This window comes from Monodon monoceros, unplaced genomic scaffold (genome assembly GCF_005190385.1).
Source record: "Monodon monoceros isolate NGI ecotype Baffin Bay Population unplaced genomic scaffold, NGI_Narwhal_1 Super_Scaffold_5, whole genome shotgun sequence".
Taxonomy (NCBI): domain Eukaryota; kingdom Metazoa; phylum Chordata; class Mammalia; order Artiodactyla; family Monodontidae; genus Monodon; species Monodon monoceros.
The window spans coordinates 112391356-112408607 of record NW_021703782.1 but is presented as its reverse complement, the minus strand read 5'-3'; the positions used below and the strand labels follow the sequence as shown (position 1 = coordinate 112408607).

The 17252-nt window shown below is 58.6% G+C and overlaps 2 protein-coding genes and 1 long non-coding RNA gene across 8 annotated transcripts; 2 read left to right on the top strand and 1 right to left on the bottom strand.

Annotated features, from left to right (window-relative positions):
- Positions 1–5351: 5351 nt before the first annotated feature.
- On the bottom strand, positions 5352–12330 carry LOC114884372. Of its 2 annotated transcripts, none has more exons than XR_003790834.1 (4): positions 12211–12330; positions 11233–11450; positions 7431–7624; positions 5352–6129 (listed from the first exon to the last, which is right to left on the bottom strand). It is a non-coding gene; the product is annotated as an uncharacterized LOC114884372 (long non-coding RNA). The 2 variants fall into 2 exon arrangements; XR_003790833.1 differs by lacking the exon at positions 5352–6129 and adding an exon at positions 7048–7312.
- Positions 8665–12364, top strand: LCN15 (lipocalin 15). Of its 2 annotated transcripts, XM_029203349.1 has the most exons (4): positions 8878–8905; positions 9052–9190; positions 10087–10218; positions 12228–12364. In XM_029203349.1, exons 2-4 carry the CDS (start codon positions 9079–9081, stop codon positions 12230–12232), a joined length of 249 nt encoding a protein of 82 aa, XP_029059182.1. In that variant the 5' UTR covers positions 8878–8905; positions 9052–9078; the 3' UTR covers positions 12233–12364. The 2 variants fall into 2 exon arrangements, with proteins under 2 accessions (XP_029059181.1, XP_029059182.1); XM_029203348.1 differs by having other exon boundaries at positions 8665–9190.
- A 770-nt stretch (positions 12365–13134) lies between these two features.
- LCN8 (lipocalin 8) lies at positions 13135–16250 on the top strand. Of its 4 annotated transcripts, XM_029201420.1 has the most exons (6): positions 13148–13438; positions 14407–14548; positions 14954–15010; positions 15306–15413; positions 15493–15582; positions 15681–16250. In XM_029201420.1, the coding sequence occupies exons 1-6, from the start codon at positions 13355–13357 to the stop codon at positions 15881–15883; spliced, it is 684 nt and encodes a 227-aa protein (XP_029057253.1). In that variant the 5' UTR covers positions 13148–13354; the 3' UTR covers positions 15884–16250. The 4 variants fall into 4 exon arrangements, 1 of the variants encoding a protein (XP_029057253.1); XR_003790627.1 differs by having other exon boundaries at positions 13162–14746; positions 14943–15012; positions 15309–15413; XR_003790626.1 differs by having other exon boundaries at positions 13135–13438; positions 13753–15413.
- Positions 16251–17252: the final 1002 nt, after the last annotated feature.

The following is a 17252-nucleotide window of genomic DNA, read 5'->3' as shown; positions in this document are numbered from 1 at the left end:
GGGGTGGGGCCGGAGCGCGCTCCCCAGGCCCAGCTCTGTGACGTTGGGTGGCCAGGCGGCGGCGCGAAAGCGCTTGCCGGCTAGCGCTCCTCCCCGCGGGCCCGGCCTGGGTCGTCCGCCTCATTTCCAGGCTCTCAGGGACATAATGATTAGTTAGTATTATTTGTGGGGGTGGGGCTTTGCTTACGGCATTACATCTACTGAAAACGACCACGGAATAGTGTATCCAAAGATGATATAGCGAGTTAATTCCAAAAATACCGTTAGCGCGTACTTGGTGCCAGTTCTGTGCTAGGAGTTGGGGGTCCCACGGAGGAGTCAGAGCTCCTAGCCCTCATAGAGCAGACAGGTAAACAGACCTGGGAGGAGGTCAGGAAAACAAAATGGGTAAAGCGTATGGAGAGAGGCCAGGGCCTGTGTGTACGTGTGTGCGCGCGCGTGCGCCCGCCCGCCCTCAAGGAGAGACCTGCGTGGGAGGGTCAGGCAGACCCTCAAGCTTCAACCTTGAGCTGCTGTGTGGGACTAAGCGTGGCCTATTTGCATAAGCTTCGGGAGGCCCATGTGGCTGGATGTGAGGGCGAGAGGCAAGGGGTTGGGCTGTACCTTGAAGCCTGGTGGGAACTTCAGTTCCTCTGATTGCACACAGCCAGGCACAGCCAGGGATGTCAGCTCAGTGGACATCTTGCTGTCCCTGCACGGTGCGGGGCCAGCCTTCCAGGAGGGCAGCTGCTAAGGTTTAGAGAGTGTTTCAGCAGTGGAGCAGGCAGGGGTGCTGTCATGGTACAGCATGCTGTCAGGATATCGGGGACTACTGGGGTGCAAGAGTGCTGTCAGGGTGCTCTTGGGGTGTGTTTGGAGGCTGCAGTAACAGGCCTTGGCATTGGGTTGGAGGTGCCAGTGAGGAAGGAAGGGGACCCAGGCTGGCCTCCAGTGCTTGCCCTGAGCACAGGTGGGCACAGCAGTGAGGGGCTGAGGGGAGCTGATGGTGTGGGGCACACTGGGAGGTGGTTTGGGCTCTGTCGGGTCTGAGATGTCTGGAGACAGGAGAGTGGGATGTGTGAATTTGGAACCCAGTGGGGAGGTCAAGGTTGTAGTTAAAAATGCTTTCTCTAAAGAAAAATTTATTATTGCTTGTTAATGAAAATAGTGTATATTCCATATAAAAATTAAAACTGTGCAGATGCTCCTGAAGTAAAATGCACGTCCCCCACCACCAACGTGGGCGCTGGCCAGGACATCCCCTGTGCAAGTGGGGGATGGGGGGGATAGGGGATGGGGGGAGACGTGGGGTGATGAAGAGACACAGGGTGCAGCCGTTCCCAGCGCCTGCTCCTTCCCAGGGCTCTGGAGAGAAGTGCCCAGGGCGCCCTCAGGGTGGGCTGGAGGGGACAGGGCGATTTCACCAGGTGCAGTGTGATCCGAAGTCACCACTGCCTCTGTGACAAGGTGTGGCTGGTTCACTTCTACTCCAGTTAGACCCAAAGTCGCTGCTTGTTAGTGGGTGTCTTTGGAAGTATCACCATGAAGTGGGTCAACAACTTACTGCTGAAGTCACTTGAGGAAACTGGCTTTCAAGCCTAAGCGGAGGGTGCAATGCTCTCTTAGTACAGAGTCATCAGGACTGACCGGCAGCCAGTTCCCACCCTCGGCTGACGCTTTGACAATCTTAGTATTTAGTTTCTCAGACAAGCCACCTACAGACTCCTGTGGATCAGCTTTGGAAGTCTTAGAATACATGAACTCAGAAAGCCGTTTCATCTTCTCTTGTGTTGAAGAGACAGTGCGGAAATTCTACTGACATATCAAATATTCTTTTGCTTCAAAATCTATTGCCTTGGGACTTCCCTGGTGGGCAGTGGCAAGGAATCCACCTGCCAGTGCAGGGGAAGTGGGTTCGAGCCCTGGTCGGGGAACTAAGATCCCACATGCCGCAGGACAACTAAGCCCCTGTGCCACAACTACAGAGCTCACATGCCGCAAACTGCAGAGCCCATGGGCCACAACTAGAGAGAGAAAACCTGCACGCCACAGCTAGAGAGAAGCCCACGCGCCCCGACGAAGTGCCCACGCGCCGCAACAAAAAACATCCTGCATGCCTCAACAAAGATCCCGCGTGCCGCAACTAAGACTCGACACAGCCAAAGAAACCAAAAACCAAAAAACACACAAAAAAACTATTGCCTTTCCCCAATTCCCTTTTTGTACCATTCATTTCTTCTTGGCTCCATAATCTGAAGGTGGACTGAATTGTTGAAGTTTACCATTTTCTTCGAACAGCTCTTTTGACTTACAAATAGGTCAGCGGGCTGGGGCCTGGGCCTCTGCACTTCTCAGGGAAAGGGCACAACCGATATATTTCAGGCTGAACCTTGCAGAAGCGTTCCTGCCAAATGCTTCATCTTCAGGAAGAAGCCCCGCCCAGGTATCGCTAACCTATCCATGTGCCACCAAGCTCCAAAAAACAGACACTTGGAGTCACGCGTCACATCTGAAAAAGCACCAACCCCTGACTGGAGCTGCATACCATCTGGTGACCTGAAAGTAAAGATTTCCAGGAATTAAAGCAGGTGACATCTGACCTGACAGCTTTCCCAAGATGTCTGGACCAGGCCTGTGCGCCCTTTTCTCACTGTTGCTGCTTCTCTCTCTCTTTCATGGGAAGACAACACCCTTGTCCACATTTCCCAAACCCTTGTGAAAGGGGGAGACCTCTTCTTTTGATTATGGCCTTTTGGAAACAGCCTTATCATGATCCCGTGACAAATTAATCTTTTACTTGCCTTTTGGGAAGTGTTAGACGGTTCAGGATTCACAGTCTTTATTTCATCTGAACTATTAACTGACTCTGGCTCTTATCTACACTCCCTGAATTTGCAAACTTACAGGCTGTATTTTTCATAATATAATTGGTTCCAAACAGTTCTTTTGAGATAACGATACTATTTTTAACAGCTCTTTGAAGTTTTGCAGAGCTTATCAGCTATTGCTTCACGTTTATTTCTGTGCTGTTTCTTCCCAACGTACTCAGGTAATTCTTTCAGTTTGAGTGTGCTCCTTCTGTATTTACTGTTCTATTTTCTCCTCATAACAAAACGGAAGCCTCCCATTGATCCACTTTACTAAACCTTCATGGATGCCTAAGTGGGAACTTCCAGGAGGCATATTTGACTCCAGATTTCCCTCCATGGGGAGAGCCTTTTTCCCTTGGGTCAGAGTAAGTACCAATGAAAAATGACCAGAAAAGTGGAAACTCGGGAATTCCCTGGGGGTCCAGTGGTTAGGATTCAGTGTTTTCACTCCCGAGGAGCCCAGGTTCAATCCCTAGTCAGGGAAATAAGATCCCACGAGACACGTGGCACGGCCAGAAAAAAAAAAAAAAAAAAAGTGGAAACTCAACTGCACAGAATCAGGCATAGCTGCAAGTCTCACCTGCCTCTCTGTGGTCCTTTGATTTGTTCAGTCGGCCACCTTCAGGCATAAGGTCCATGTTTGGAACCATCACACAATTTAGAGTTGTCATGTTACTCTTAATTCTGTTTTGTATGAATATTTTAAATTCTGCATTTTGTTGCCTGTCAAACTTTTGTAAAAATGATGTATCCTGGGACTTCCCTGGCGGTCCAGTGGCTAAGACTTCACCTTCCAATGCAGGGGGTGCAGGTTCGATCCCTGGTCAGGGAGCTAAGATCCCACATGCCTCAGGGCCAAAAAACCAAAACATAAAACAGAAGTAATATTGTAACAAATTCAATAAAGACTTTAAAAATGGTTCATGTCAAAAAAAATTAGAAAGAAAACAATGTAGCCAATAAAGTGATACTGGCTCAACATTTCAAAATAATCTCCCTTGGCCTTAATAAAACAGCAACATGGGTTTATTCGGGAACAGTAAAGAACTACAATTCAGGACAAGCAATCTAGGGCAAACCACAAGCAAGTGCAGAGAACAAAGGAGCGGAAACTCTTTTATGGAGGAGAAGGCGGGGTTGGGAGGGGCTGTTCTAAACAAAGTGTCCGTTGGAGGAAACGGAGAGTTCGCAGCGTGGTGACTTTTCATCGGCTGAACTGTGATGGTGTCTCATTGGCTGAGCTGTTGCTGGGTGAGAGAAAATCTTCCTTCCTCCTGCTGGGCAGTAAGTATTAACCTTCCCGTTGGGTCTGCAATTGAGGCTGCGCGGTAGGGTGTGAGAGCTCCCCCTTCTGGCCTCCTGACTGCAGTTTACTGAGGGTTCCCTTTATTAATTTTCACATAAAGGAGAGGCCTGAGGGTCCAGAGGGGAACCACCCCATGCCTCCGAGAATGCTGCAGCTCCCTGGCTCCAGACCTGGACCTCCCAACCCCACCAAGGGACCCTGCTCACTAACGAGGTGCAGGGATGACCCCGCCCCTGCCTGGCTGGGCCTCCCATTCCTCACAGCTCAGCTTTTCTCCACAGAAATGGAACCCAAGTCATGTGCAAACACACCACTTCCCTGACCTTGGCTAGCTTCACTCATCTGTGCCCCAAGACCCTTCTCCAACAGGAGGGCAGGCACCTCGCCCGACCCCACCCAAGGTGCTTCCGAGAATCACGGGCAGCTGGACACGTGCCCTGTGACAATTGGCCCAAATGGGCAGGACTTGAACGATAACGAACAATAATTTCTGTCCCCATCTTCAACTCAGGACCAACTGCAGAAAGACAAATATGCCCCCTAAACAACCACAGGGGATGCCTGCTTGTTCTCATTTGGGTGGTCTTCATTTATTTCCACTGTTGTAATCGGTCTTTTATGTTTTTCATCTTTTTTGTTATTAAAAAAGAAATTCTAAATATTCCTATAGAAAACGGATTAATCTTTATCAGGTTTACCTTTTCTGGTTTTCGTAGACTTGGTCCATACCAAATTAAATTTTTTTTTTCCTACCAGCACTGTTAAATTTCATTTTTATGTGGAAATCTGATCCATCTGAAATTTATTTTGATGTAAGGAGTGGGGTGGTGATCTAGCTATGTATGTATTTTGTAAATGGTCCCTAGTGGTGACAGTTTTGTTGACTGCGTATTCAAGTTTTCTCCACAGACGGAAACATGTCCTTCATCGTATGCTGAATTCCCCTGTCATTTGTGTCTCTTCCCATTGTTTCTAGATTCTTCTGTTATTCTATTTATAATCATGCTCTTACTGCTCATGATTTTATAACAGGTTTTCATGTCTTGTAGAACTAGTTGCCTGTGTTTATTTTTCCTTTGTAGGGGGGAGGGGAGGGGGAGGCGAGCGGCCGGGCAGCGGGGAGGCGCAGGGCAGCCAGGTCAATCCCAGCTCACCCCCTATGCCAGCACCAGGCTGACCGTTGCCAGTGCCCTGAGTGCAGCTCCTGCCCTGAGGGGCCCTCCCTGGCCTGGCGTCCACCCTGTCAGTCCAACCTCCCCAGCGAAGAGTGCTGGGAGGGGCTCTGGTTCCTGCCTCCTAGGCAGTCGTCCTTCAGCCCCTGCCCTCTGGTGCCCTGGGCCTCTTCTATGGAGGGCGTGGGGAGCCACCCCTGCCCCTGGCGGGCTATCTGTGCCTGAGGCCCTGGCCCCTGGGTTTGTCCGCTTCGCGGGCCCTTGTGATCTGAGCTGGAACAGGGTGGGGTGGGGTGGAGGGCTTCGTGTGTACTTTTTTTTTTTCTCCTGAAATTAAGTCTCTGACACTGGCAGCATCACAACTTCTGTCCTTAATGAAAAGTGGAATAGTAGTTGGCAGTGGGCTTTATTTCCAGCAGCCTTATTGAGATTTAATTCAGTGACCGTATAGTTCACCCATATAAGTGTACAATTCAGTGAGTTTTAGTGCAACCATCACCACCATCAACTCTAGAACATTTCCCTGACCCCACAGGGAGAGCCTGTGCCCATTAAACGGCTGCTCCCCACTGCCCCAGGACCTGGTAACCAGTAATCTCCTTTCTGTCTCCACGCACTTGCCTCTCTGCACGTTGCGTACAGGGGGGTTCCTACACCACGTGGCCTTTGGGGCCTGGTCTCTCACCCAGCGCCCTGTCTTCACGGTTCGTCCTGTTCCTTGTCATACGGACGACTTTCTGACGTGTGGATAGACCCTGTTTGTTTATCCATTCATTGGTAGCAGGTTTGAAGCTTGGAAACCCTGCAACGGACGCCACTTCAATATAAGGTGACCTTCCTGCTCGGGGACCCCTCCCCAGCCCCAGCGGGCACGAAGCCCCATGTAAGCCCTTCTGCCAGCCCGGCAAGCAGGGTCCCTTTGCTGCCGCCCTGTGGCCGTTGCTGGGACCACACCTGCTGTGCTTGGGTCCAGGGCCTTGCCAGCTCTGGCCTGACCACTGCCCACACCTCTCCTGCCAGTGCCCTCGTCCACGTCCTGAGCCCCCGCGTCCTGTGCACTCTTCCTAATCTCCAGGGAGCTGAGGCCGGCAGGAAGCGATGGAGGCCCTGGCAGCGGCGCCCCTGCACTGCGGGGAGGGGGGCGGGGCTCCCACTGACCCACTGCTATCTGGGCCTGCGGTGCCAGCTGCACCCACGGACCGTGCAGGCCAGATGTGGCCACACAAACTCTGCCCCGGCAGCAAATGTGTGCTGTGAAGATCCCAGTTTAGCAGACCTGCGGGTCAAAGCGACTTGGCCCCTGTCCTTTATTCATTCACAAGCATTAACTAGCCCCTTCCACCGCCAGGCCCTGCGCTCCAGGCTGGGGAAACAGACACCAACAGGCTGCCAGCAGGCCGGTACAGCTCCTCTTGTCACGGGGTTTACAGTGTGTGCGGGAGAGCAGACCACAAATAAACACAGCAGACAATTCGGATGGTGCTAAAGCCGCCAGAAAACGACCGGCAGGTGAAGGCTGGGGTTTGAGGAAGGCTGCTTGGAGGATGCAGAGGGTGAGAAGTAGCCCAGGGAGCAGGGGGCTCCGGTGAGGGGGCTGGAAGGGGGCCGCTGGGGGGGAGGGTGCAAGCAAGAGGCCTGGGGCGGGCTGACTGCTGGGGAGCTGGGCTGGGCACAGGGGTGGGCTGGGTGCAGGTTTTGCGCTCAGGGCCACGATGGCTCAGCAGCCTCTCAAGCAGGGACGCATCAGATTGATGCTTTACAAGCTTTGCTCCAACCACTTTGTGGAGAGTGGACTTGGGGGGTGAGGGTGAGCGGGGAGGCCAGGAGATGACCGGGCATCGAAGACTCGTGATGGAGACACACCGGTGGCAGGTCCTCCACAGCTTGGCAGGCTGCCCTGCACCTCTGAGGCTCAGAGGGGTCCCCGGAGGGGTCTGCAGGTTGTTCATCCGGCCCCCCGAATGGCACTTGGTCATTTCCACTTTCTAGGGATTGTCAGCAAAATCACATGACCAGCCACCGGCAGATTTTGTGGGTGTCTCATTTCTCTTGGGTAAATACCTAGGTGTGCGAGTGTCGAACCGTATGGTAATGAATGTTTACCTTCATAAGAATCTGCTAAACCATTTCCCAGGGCGTTGCACCCTCTCGTTTTCTCCATCCCAGTGGTGACAGCCTTGATTTAGAAACAGAATCGCCATCCTGCTGGTGTGTAGCTGCGTCTCCTTATGACAAACGCCCGTGAGCCTCTCTGTGTGGGCTTGCTTTGTGTCTGGGAATCTTTTCAAACCTGTTGTCTGTTTTAAAAAAAAAAAAGATTATTTTTTAATTGAGTCTTGAGAGTTCCCTACAGGTTCAGGATTTAAATCTTTTATCAGATAGATGTGTGTTTTGTAAATATTTTCACGGGAAGGCTTTCACTGCATTCTGTCCAATGACTCTGGGACCTGACTGAGAGGCGTGGCCTGAAACCCAGTGGAGGCTGCGAGCGGGAGCCCTCGGCTCTGCCCCTCCCTCCCTGCTGGCCACTGGGGTCTTTCTCTGACTCTGAACCCACTTCCACTCCAGAGCGCAGTGCTGGCTTTCCCTGGGCACCCCTGCCTCTGACCCGAGGCCTCGGGGTGGTGTGTCCCAGGTCACACGCTGTTCCTCAGAGTGTCTCTGGGGCCCTCTGAGTGGACATGAGAGGTCGCCTGCAGAGGCCTCGGCAGCTCAAGCCCCCTCCAGCCCGCGGAGCCACCGGGAGACGCTCTGGTCCATACACTTATGCAACCAGGGATAAGGTGGCCGGACACCCTAACCCACCCTAAGTGGCAGCCCAGACCCACCCTCCTCTCGGGCTGCTGGAGGCCCAGCTGGGGGTCTGGAGTGAGGGGTGCCCAGGCTTCTGACGTCACCTCTGTCATCCCAAGACGAGGTCTGGAGGCCTGGCCAATGGTGGCTCCACCCCTGTGAGAGGAGTGGGGACTCTGGTCGAGGCAACCCGACCGGCTGAGCCGGTCACGGAGGTGGCTGGGACACGAGCCAGGTGAGGGCCAGGCTTTCTGGAGCCTCCAGGAAACGACTCCCGGAGCAGGTGCGGACACTCGAGCGATTGTGCCAGACAGTGAGCAAAGAGGGCCTGGAGCTTCCGGAGCTGCTCATCGGCCAAGCCCCACTGCCGGGCCGGGCTGCAAAGCTGGGCCGGCAGGGCGCGGGTGGACTGGGCGCCAGGGGCCAGAGGACTGGCCTGGGGATGGAGGCCACCCTGCTGAGCTGCGTCCTGGCGCTGCTCTGAGAGTCCTCGGCGCAGGCTGAGGTCCTGGGGCAGCCAGATTTTGATGCCAAAAAGGTATCGGAGGCCTCTGAGCTATGCCACGCGGGTGGGGGTCTGGGCTGAGCCCTCACTGGAAACAATAGCGACGATGTGATGATAGTACCTCCTGCCTTCCACTGAGCACTTGTTTGGTGCCTTGGGCCGCACACCCTTTAGAGCCGCTCTCCACTTAATCCTGAAACAGCCATGCGTGCGGGTAATTACCGACCCACTTCGTGATTGGGAGAACTGAGGCTCACAGTGGCCATGAGACCTGTCCCAGGTGAGTGGGAGAGCAGGGACCCAGATCCAAGAGATGGACACTCCGGAGACCCCCGGCTGTGTGGCTTCGGAGAAACCTGTGGTCCTTGTGGCCCAGGGTCCCGGTGCCCGGAGGATCGGGCCTGAGGTCACTGAGCTGTCTTGCAGTTCTCAGGCCTCTGGTACGTGGTGCCCATGGTCTCTGACTGCAAGGTCTTCAGGGACAAGAAGGACCACCTGCTGACGTCCACCAGCAACGTCAAGGCCACGGCGGAGGGCAGCCTCAGCGTCTACGTGCAGCTCCGCGGTGAGCGCGCTTAGGGTTAGAGGCGCTGGGAGCGGTCGGGTGGGCGGGGCGCTGGGAGAGTGAGCCCGGCTGTGCACCCCCAGGGCTGAAGGCTGTAACCAGATAGGTGCCGAGTACCTGAGGGAGGGCTGCCAGGGGCACATCCGAGTCCCGAGTAGGTGTCCTCCACCTCCTTCTCCATGGGGTGACATGGGACCATCCTTCTACCTGGGACCCTCCCCCACGCCCCCCCATCTCCTGCCCCTCCCCTCCCTCAGCCCCTCCCCTGCCTCGGCCCCCCCCCTCCCCACCTGGCTGCCTTTTCAGACTGTCCCCATCTCTTCTCCTGCCCCCCCCATCACACAATCCCAGGTCAAGGTGGGGGTGGTCGAACCCCACAGCACTTTGGTCGGGTAGGGATCGACTGGAGGGGCCTCCGAGGGCTGGGCACTCAGGCCAAAGCTCATGCCTCCCTCTGGCTGGGGACCCGCTCTCGCCTGCTTGGCCCGCTGCCTCACACCCTGAGCGGGGGCCGAGATACTATTTTGCTTTCATTTCTGGGGGGCTTGGTAGAGCGAACCGGGGGGGCTCCCCAAGGAGAGAGGCTGGGGTGAGGGCTGGAGGCTGGCATTGGGAGCTGCCAATGGATGGATGCCTGAAGGGGGCGGGCCCAGGGGAACCTGGTCCCGGAGGACAGCCAGGCCACCCCAACCTCCCAGGTGCCGCTGTGTGAATTAGGAAAGGGCGCTCCTCTGGGCAGCTGCCGGTCCCCAGTGGTCCCTCGGCCAGGCAGGCCCTTTCATGCAGTGCACAAGCTGCCCAGCCTCGGCTGGCGGCCCTGTTGTCAGCCTTCAAGAAAGTGCAGTGAGGCCAGGAGACCCTCATCAGCTCTTCTCTCTCACCTTTGTGAGCCACAGGGGTTCACAGGGACCCCTGCTCTGCCCCAGGCCGGACCCAGGAAGCGAGCCCCCAGGCCTTGAAGGCCTTCCAGGACTTCTACCCGACGGTGGGGTTGCCGGAGGACACGGTGGTCACGCTGCCCAAGTCAGGTACCCGCCGAGCCCCGTCCTGTGGGAAACCCCGCCTACCAAGCCCAGCCCCGCCCCCTTTCCGGAGTCCTGGGAGGCACAGGCAGGAGGTGGCCTTCTCTTCTAAGGATGGGTTGGCAGCCCTTCCAGCCACTCTTCTTCACACCCCGCCCTTCCCCTTAACACACATGAGGGAGATGTTTGGGACAGTCGGGGCCCGAGGGCCCCACGCTCTGTTGGGGGCTGTCCTGGGCAGGTCCCAGGAGCAAGTGGGCAGTCCCAGCCAACCCAGCCTCTCACAGACCCTCTGCCTTTCTACAGATGCGTGCTCCTCGGGGGCAAGGAAGCACCCTGACAGCTCGGGAGACCCACCGTGGCCCTTCCTAGGTGGGGGCCAGGGTCACTTCCCCCTCCCGTCCTCCAGGGCCTGTGCGTGTGGGCTGCCCCTTCTCGCCATGCCTCCTGCCCGCTCACCTTCTGAGGGCTGCAGGTGCAGATCCCCACCAACATCCATTGTTCTGCCTGGACACTCACCTGTGTTCTCCAGGCCTCAGCTTACACATCACCTCTTCCAGGGAGCCTCTCCTGATTACCTAGGGCTGCCATAACAAACTACCACAAACTGGGTGGCTTAAAACAACAGAAATTTACTCTCTCACAGTCTAGAGGCCAGAGCTCCAGAATCAAGTTGTGGGCAGGGCTGGTCCCTTCTGGAGGCTGTAGGGGAGAATCCCGGCCTCTTCCACCTTCTAGTGGTGCTGGTGAGCCTTGGTGTTCCTCGACCTGTAGACCCATCACTCCCATCTCTGCGTCCGTTGTTACCTGGCCAGATTTCCCTCTTCTTATAAGGACATCAGTCATTGGATGTAGGGCCCACCCTAAATCTAGGGTTATCTCATCTCGAGATCCTTAACTAATTACATCTGCAAAGACCTTATTTCCAAATAAGATCACTTTCAGAATTCCAAGTGGACTTGAATTTGGGGGACACGGTCCAACCCAGTACGTTCTGTGTCCCCGTAGCCCCTGGCTTACCCCTGGGACCCTGGGTCCTGCCTTGGAATCCCCTGTCCTCGTTCGCTTCCTGAGGGTCCCACGAGGCAGTCTTCTGGGCTGCTGCCATCACAGGGCTGGGTCCACAGGAGCTCTTGGGACACGGATGCAGGTGGGCTCTTGGGGACACCTTCTCCCAAAGTGGACACCAGGAAACCATTGGGCCCCTCACCCGTGTTCATCGTGAAGAATTTGGGAACCTATGTAAAACAATAAATAATGGACACGACGTGACAGTCACCAGCATTGGGAGGTGCCCCTGCAGCCTCTCCTGGCAGGATTAGACGTCGCTCGGTGGGGACTTCCTGAGTGGCCCGTGGGCAGTGTCCCTCCGGCCTTCACCACATTCTGCTCTCCTGGCCGGGCTGGGTTTACCCAGTGCTGTGCTGGGGCCGCCGGGGCTGCTGCATCTTTCCATGGGTCTGAATGACACTGCCCAGGATCCCAGCCCTGTCTCCTGTCACATGAGTGCTTGTTTCAGCTATGTTACTGGGTGGGAGAAGGGCGATTAGGGATCGCGTCACATCCCCCTCAGGAAGGTTCGAGCTGCGGAAAGTGTGAACCTGTCTTCCTGCTCTGTGCCCCACCCTCCAGGATTATCTTAGAACAAAGCAGCTTTCGGAGTAAAGTGCCCCATGTGGACCCCCTCTCAGGTGCTGAGTCTGTGGGGTTCAGCATGGTTTAGTGGCCATTCTGGGGCTTTCTTGCCACGCCAGCCCCTCACTGCTAACCAGGGAGTGAGAGAGGCCCTGGGGAGAGTGGCTGGGTCCCCAGAAGCCCGGGGCAGGGGCGGCCTCCAGCCTGGCCCCCGGGGGTGGGGGCAGCGCTGCGGGTGTATTTCCACATTTGCAGGAGTTTGGATGGCAGGATCCACTCGCACTGGCCTTTCTGGTGATGAGGAAATTGGGGGGCCCTGCTGCGTGAGGGGGGCAGCTCGGGGTGTTCCAGGAGTGACCAGACCTCTCCTGTCTATGCAGGGTGAGCCGGAACAGCAGGCCGTGTCACGCGGAGCCGTCTGGACCCAAGGCCCTCCTGGCCCCTGCACCTCCCCATCCGCGGTGCTCTTCCGGCAGCTCCTTGGGCCTCCCCCTGGCATTCAATAAACAGATTCTGCAGTTTTGAGGCCCCTTGCCTCTCTGGAGAGACCGTCAAGGAGGGCACAGCGGGCCAGGCCTTGACCCGGGCCCTGGGGCCACTGAGGCAGGGAGGCTCGGGGCTGAGGGCAGGAGGCGCCAGCCGAGGGTGGCACCTGTGGGGGCTGCCACCACAGGCAGTGTCCGGTGCCCCCCGCCCAGCCCCTGTGGGTTCATGGCACCTGTGGGGAAACCGAGGTGCCCTGTGCCGCCCAGCCCTGTGGCTGGATCTCCTCCAGGTGCACAGATTCCCCTCCACAGGCCCGGAGGCAGAGCGGCTGCTGGCTCCCTGGCGCCTGTAGAGGCTCACGGGGCCTGGTGCGACCCCACTGCGCCCCACTGCCACCTCCCGTGGGCCCTCCCCTCCCACTGGGCCTCTGTGCCTTTCAGGCACTGCTCCGTCTGCAGGGAACGACCTTTCCCACGCAGGCTTCGCACCGTCCGCCGTCGTTTCCCCCACCCGGGGGAGGAACCCCCCACCCGGCTCTGCGGTCCAGGCCCGTGGAGCTTATGTCCACTTGTCCCAAGAGCCATCGGAAAGAGCCTGAAAACCACCATGTGTCCTGGGAGGAGGGCCCGGGAGTACGTGCGGAGGTCTGAGCCCCTGGGGGTCTGGGCTTGGTGTATCCATCCCATTAGTGCCCCCGGGGTGGGAGATGCCGTCCTGGGTCACACCCGTGCAGGTGGGGAGGGCCTTGTCCTGCTCTCAGGCCCCCAGGCGGGCCCCGCCGCGGTATCCACCATCATCCCCAGGCCAGGCAGCTGGTGGCGCCGGCATCTCTAGTCCAGGCCACCCCCCCTCGGCCCCTCCCCAGGGCTGTGGGTGTCACGGGGCCCGGATGCACGCCCCCTGAGCATTTGGAGGCCAAGTTCGCCGAGGAAACTCTTGGGTTATTGCGCCACCCGCCAGATCTCCCTCCCGATATAAACCCAGGTGCGGTGGGCACAGGTGCGGGGAGCACAGACCCTCCATGGAGGCCGGGCTGCTGAGCGCCGTCCTGGGCATTATCCTGGTGCAGGTGGAAATGACCACGCAGGACCTGGACCTGCAGAAGGTGGCTTTCTTTCTGGGCCCCGCGAGGAGGTGGGGCGGGGAGGGGCCCGCGTGTGCAGCTACTCCAGGCCCCGCCTCTGCCCCAGCTGATGCTGGGCAGTTGCGTTGGGGGGGCCCCAGGACTTCACCCAGGCCAGCCCCATGAGGGCGGGTGACGGAGTGTCTGAGCTCAGCCCTGCCTGGTCTCCCCTCTCCTAGCGAGTGGGTGTGAGGCGAGTGGCCAGGGCCGCGCAGGGGCGGCGCCCTCCCTCAGGGCCTCCTGTGGTCTCCAGGGTGTGGGGTCCCCGCTATACCCTCTGACCCCGCACACTGTAGGAGCCAGAGGAGGAGGCTTTCCTGGTGTGGAGACCTCGGCTGCGGGCTCTGGTTTCCAGCCCGATGCTTCTTTGCCGGAGTTCCTTCTTCGCCAGCCCTGCGTCGGCTGTTGGGCCAGGAGCACATCAGCAGGCTCAGAAGTGACAGATGTCGGACACGGATGCGTTTCTCTTGCAAAAATTATCAGTTTTCAAAAGTTTCAGATGGAAGGTCTGGGCTCTGGGTGGCCGTTTCTGTGGCAGGCGCTCGCTCCCCCAGCCTGGTTGGGCAGAGCCGGGCCTCTTCCGCGGGGGAGGGCTGCTGGCCACCGCTCCCCAGCAGCTTTCACATTCGGTTGGCCCTCTCCAGCCCCCCTCTCTCAGGCTCTAACCACCTCCGCCCCTGGCGTCCTGTCCCCAAGGACAGGCAGCAGCAAGGCTGGTTCTCCTTGGAGACTGGGATCCAGCCCTGTGGCAACTGCAGAGAGGCCTGTGCGGGGAGGGGCTCGCCCTGTCGCCCCCAAAGGGACCCCTCAGAAGGCCGACGGCTGCTGCTTCAGAGCCTGCCAGCTCCCTGCCTGGGAGGTCCGGGGAGAGGCATCTGCCTCCTGGGGCCCAGGGGTGGGGTCTCTGTCCGTCTGCCCGAGACGGGCTTGGCCCCGGCCCCTTTCTCTAGATTGCAGGGTTCTGGCGGGAAGTTGGGGTGGCCTCCAGCCAAAACCTGGCACTGCAGACCCCAAAGAGGCTGGAGGCCTTGTTCCTGACCTTACGTGGGGAGGAGCTGACTGTGAAGGCTGCGTATAACAGGGGAGGGGCCTGGGCATAGCCCACTGTACTGGCTGCAGCTGTGGATGTGGACTTTACTGTCACTTGGGTGGACCAGCCCTCCCTGCGTCTATCTTGACCCTCCCCTGAGACCAGACCCCCAGGCTCCTAGAGCTGCATCTTCTCCCAAATAAAAGCACAGGGTCTTAATGAAGCCCCATCAGTTTGCAAGAAAGGAAAATGGACTTGGGGTAGGTGGCTCTCTGGAGGTCACAGAATCCTTGGGTGAGGCTGGCACGGCCCCATCCTTGCCCTGCCCCAGGCTCGCCCGGGGGTGGACACACTGCCAGAGCCCTTCCTGAAGACACGCACCCCCCGCCCTGGGATGGGCCCAGCAGAAGGAATGCAGGCTGGCGTTTTCCTAATGAGTACTTTCCTGCCTCTCAGTTCAGGAAGCCGTGAGACTGAACAAATAGTGAGCTCAGAAATAAATGTTTCGGGGAAAGTTGTTTTCCTGGTAAGAGCCGTTCCCTTGCTGGTGCAGCCACAGCCCTCTGGCCCTGCGCACCAGCTCTGCTTGGCCTCGCTGTTCCCCGTCCTGCGCGCGCCCCAGACGCCCGTTCTCCCACCAAGACGCTGGTCATCCTGCCAGGGCCGCTCTAGTCCTCCCCTACCCGACCCTGGCATCCCCAGAGGGTCCCGGCTGGGTGGGGAGAGGATGGAGTCAGGCCCTGCCCACCCTGGCCTCTGAGGTCCACCCTACCCAAGGGTGCCCGGTCCGCCCATGCCTGTCTCTCCCACCTGCTTGCACAGGCCACAGGGAGATCCAGGTGATAGACACAGACTACAAACAGTACGCCATCCTGAGGGTGTCCCTCCACTGGCGGGACAAGGAATTCCACGTGCTCAAGTATTTCAGTAAGCTGCCCCTGGGGTGGGGCGGGGCCGCTGTGGTCCTCCTGGGGATCACCCAGCCCAGGACCCTGTGCTCCCACAGTTCGGAGCCTTGAGGGCGAGTATGAACCAGGCTTCTGGAAGTTCCGGGGGTTGACCGCAGACACGGGACTGTACCTGGTGGCCCGGCACGGTGAGCCCCAGACCTTAGGGTGGGTGCTGGGCTAGGGACCCACCCTGGTGGGGTCCGGGCACCTGTCCCGCAGCCCCTCACACTGTCCCATCCCACAGGGAGGTGTGCCAAGCTCCTGAAGGAGGCGAGCCTTTCCCAGAGTCCCGGCCTGAGCCCCTGGGCCTCCAGGGTGGTGACACCAGGCTGCCAGGAGGGGACCCTGGAGGCTGGAGGGGAGGGCAGGGCTGGGTGGGGAGGGGAGGAGGCTGGCCCTCGTCCCCCATTTCCATGCAGCATGGTCCTGCCAGGGGCGGTGGGGTAGGCGCAGGCCCTGTGGGCCCCTTCTCGGGCTCCCCGGGTCCCCCACTGGGCTAACACGTCAGCTGCATGACCCCCTCTGTCTCAACGGCCCCGAGAGGTTGGGACAATTACCCCGCTTTGCAGGTAGAGAAACTGAGGCCCAGGCCACACAGCTAGGACACCCACTCCTGGCCATGGCTCCAACCGCTGCCCCCCGGGGTCCTTGGAGGCCGGGCGGCGCCCTGAGGCCCTGGCCTTCTGTGTCACAGGAGCTGATCTAGGGGAGCCCCTGCCCCCATCCGGGATGCTGGGAGCCCCGCCCACCCGGGCTCCCCTGGCCGCCCAGCCCTGGGGGGCCCGCTTGCACCTGCTCTGAATAAACTCTACTGCCAAACCCTCTGCCCGAGTCTTTCCTGGGGCCGAGGGGTGACAGGTGGGGGTGGCAGGGTCAACAGAGGTGAAACCAGCTGCCCTGGACCTTCTGCCATGGGGAGGTGGGGTGAGTTGAGCACCGTGAGGCCCTGCTCCATCTGCAGGGGCACAACCGCTCAGCTCTCCTTGGAGCCGGGACCCCAGGAGTCGTTTCCGCATTCCGTGTGCATCTCTCCCACCCTGCCCCCTTGTATTCTCTCTCAGTCTCTCTGTCTCGGCGTCTCTATGTCTATCTCTCTCTCTGTCTCTGTTCCTCTGTCTCGCCCTCACCCCTCTGACTTGGCTACTGTCTGCTGTGTGCTGGGAAACCCTCACCCGGCCGGTCTACCTGTGAGGACGGCTGTGGCACTTGGAGGTGGGGTGGGGTCAAGGGCAAAGGAGGCAGCTGGTATTACAAGGGCCGCCGCGTGTCTGCTGCGTGGACTCGGACAAGTGCCTTCCGCCCTCTGCTCAGGAAGCTCTTCACCCACAAGATGGGGAGACGCTGTCCCCGCCTGGGGGAACGATGCTGTGGGTGAAAAGCGAGTACCAGCAGGCGGGGTCTGGTCGGCAGGATGCTGCTGGTTGGCCAGTCGCTGAGCGTGTGGCTCCTTCAAAGGACTCAGCCGGCCAGCAGGGCTGGAGGCGTCAGGACGTCCTGGCCCGCTCCTCGCTGCCCACAGCCCAGGGTGGGCTGCGCTACACAGAGTCAGCGTCGCGTGGGCACCCATGTCCTTGGTGCTGCCCCAATGACCGGGCCCACGCCTACTCAGCTGGCAGGCCCTGGGGGGCACGCGCCCACGTCCTGAGCATGCCTGGGGCTCCCAGGTGGGCCGTGTACTGGGAGCTGCTGAGGGCTCCTGCTGGAGGCTTCTGGGCAGCTGCTGGGTCCTGGTGCTGTGAGGGGCCCTGCCCGCCGAACTCTCTCAGCACACATTCCCAAAGTGCTTCCCAGAGCACCTCGTGCCCTTTCATGTCCC

Excerpts from the sequence above, each read along its gene's own strand:
- LCN15 (XM_029203348.1), top strand. The coding sequence starts at position 9,079 with ATGGTCTCTGACTGCAAGGTCTTCAGGGACAAGAAGGACCACCTGCTG. Across the intron at positions 9,191-10,086 it reads CGTCTACGTGCAGCTCCGCG|GGGTTCACAGGGACCCCTGC; the intron begins GTGAGCGCGCTT and ends TGTGAGCCACAG.
- LCN8 (XM_029201420.1), top strand. The coding sequence starts at position 13,355 with ATGGAGGCCGGGCTGCTGAGCGCCGTCCTGGGCATTATCCTGGTGCAG. Across the intron at positions 15,011-15,305 it reads TTCGGGGAAAGTTGTTTTCC|CAGGCCACAGGGAGATCCAG; the intron begins TGGTAAGAGCCG and ends CACCTGCTTGCA. Across the intron at positions 15,414-15,492 it reads CCACGTGCTCAAGTATTTCA|TTCGGAGCCTTGAGGGCGAG; the intron begins GTAAGCTGCCCC and ends GTGCTCCCACAG.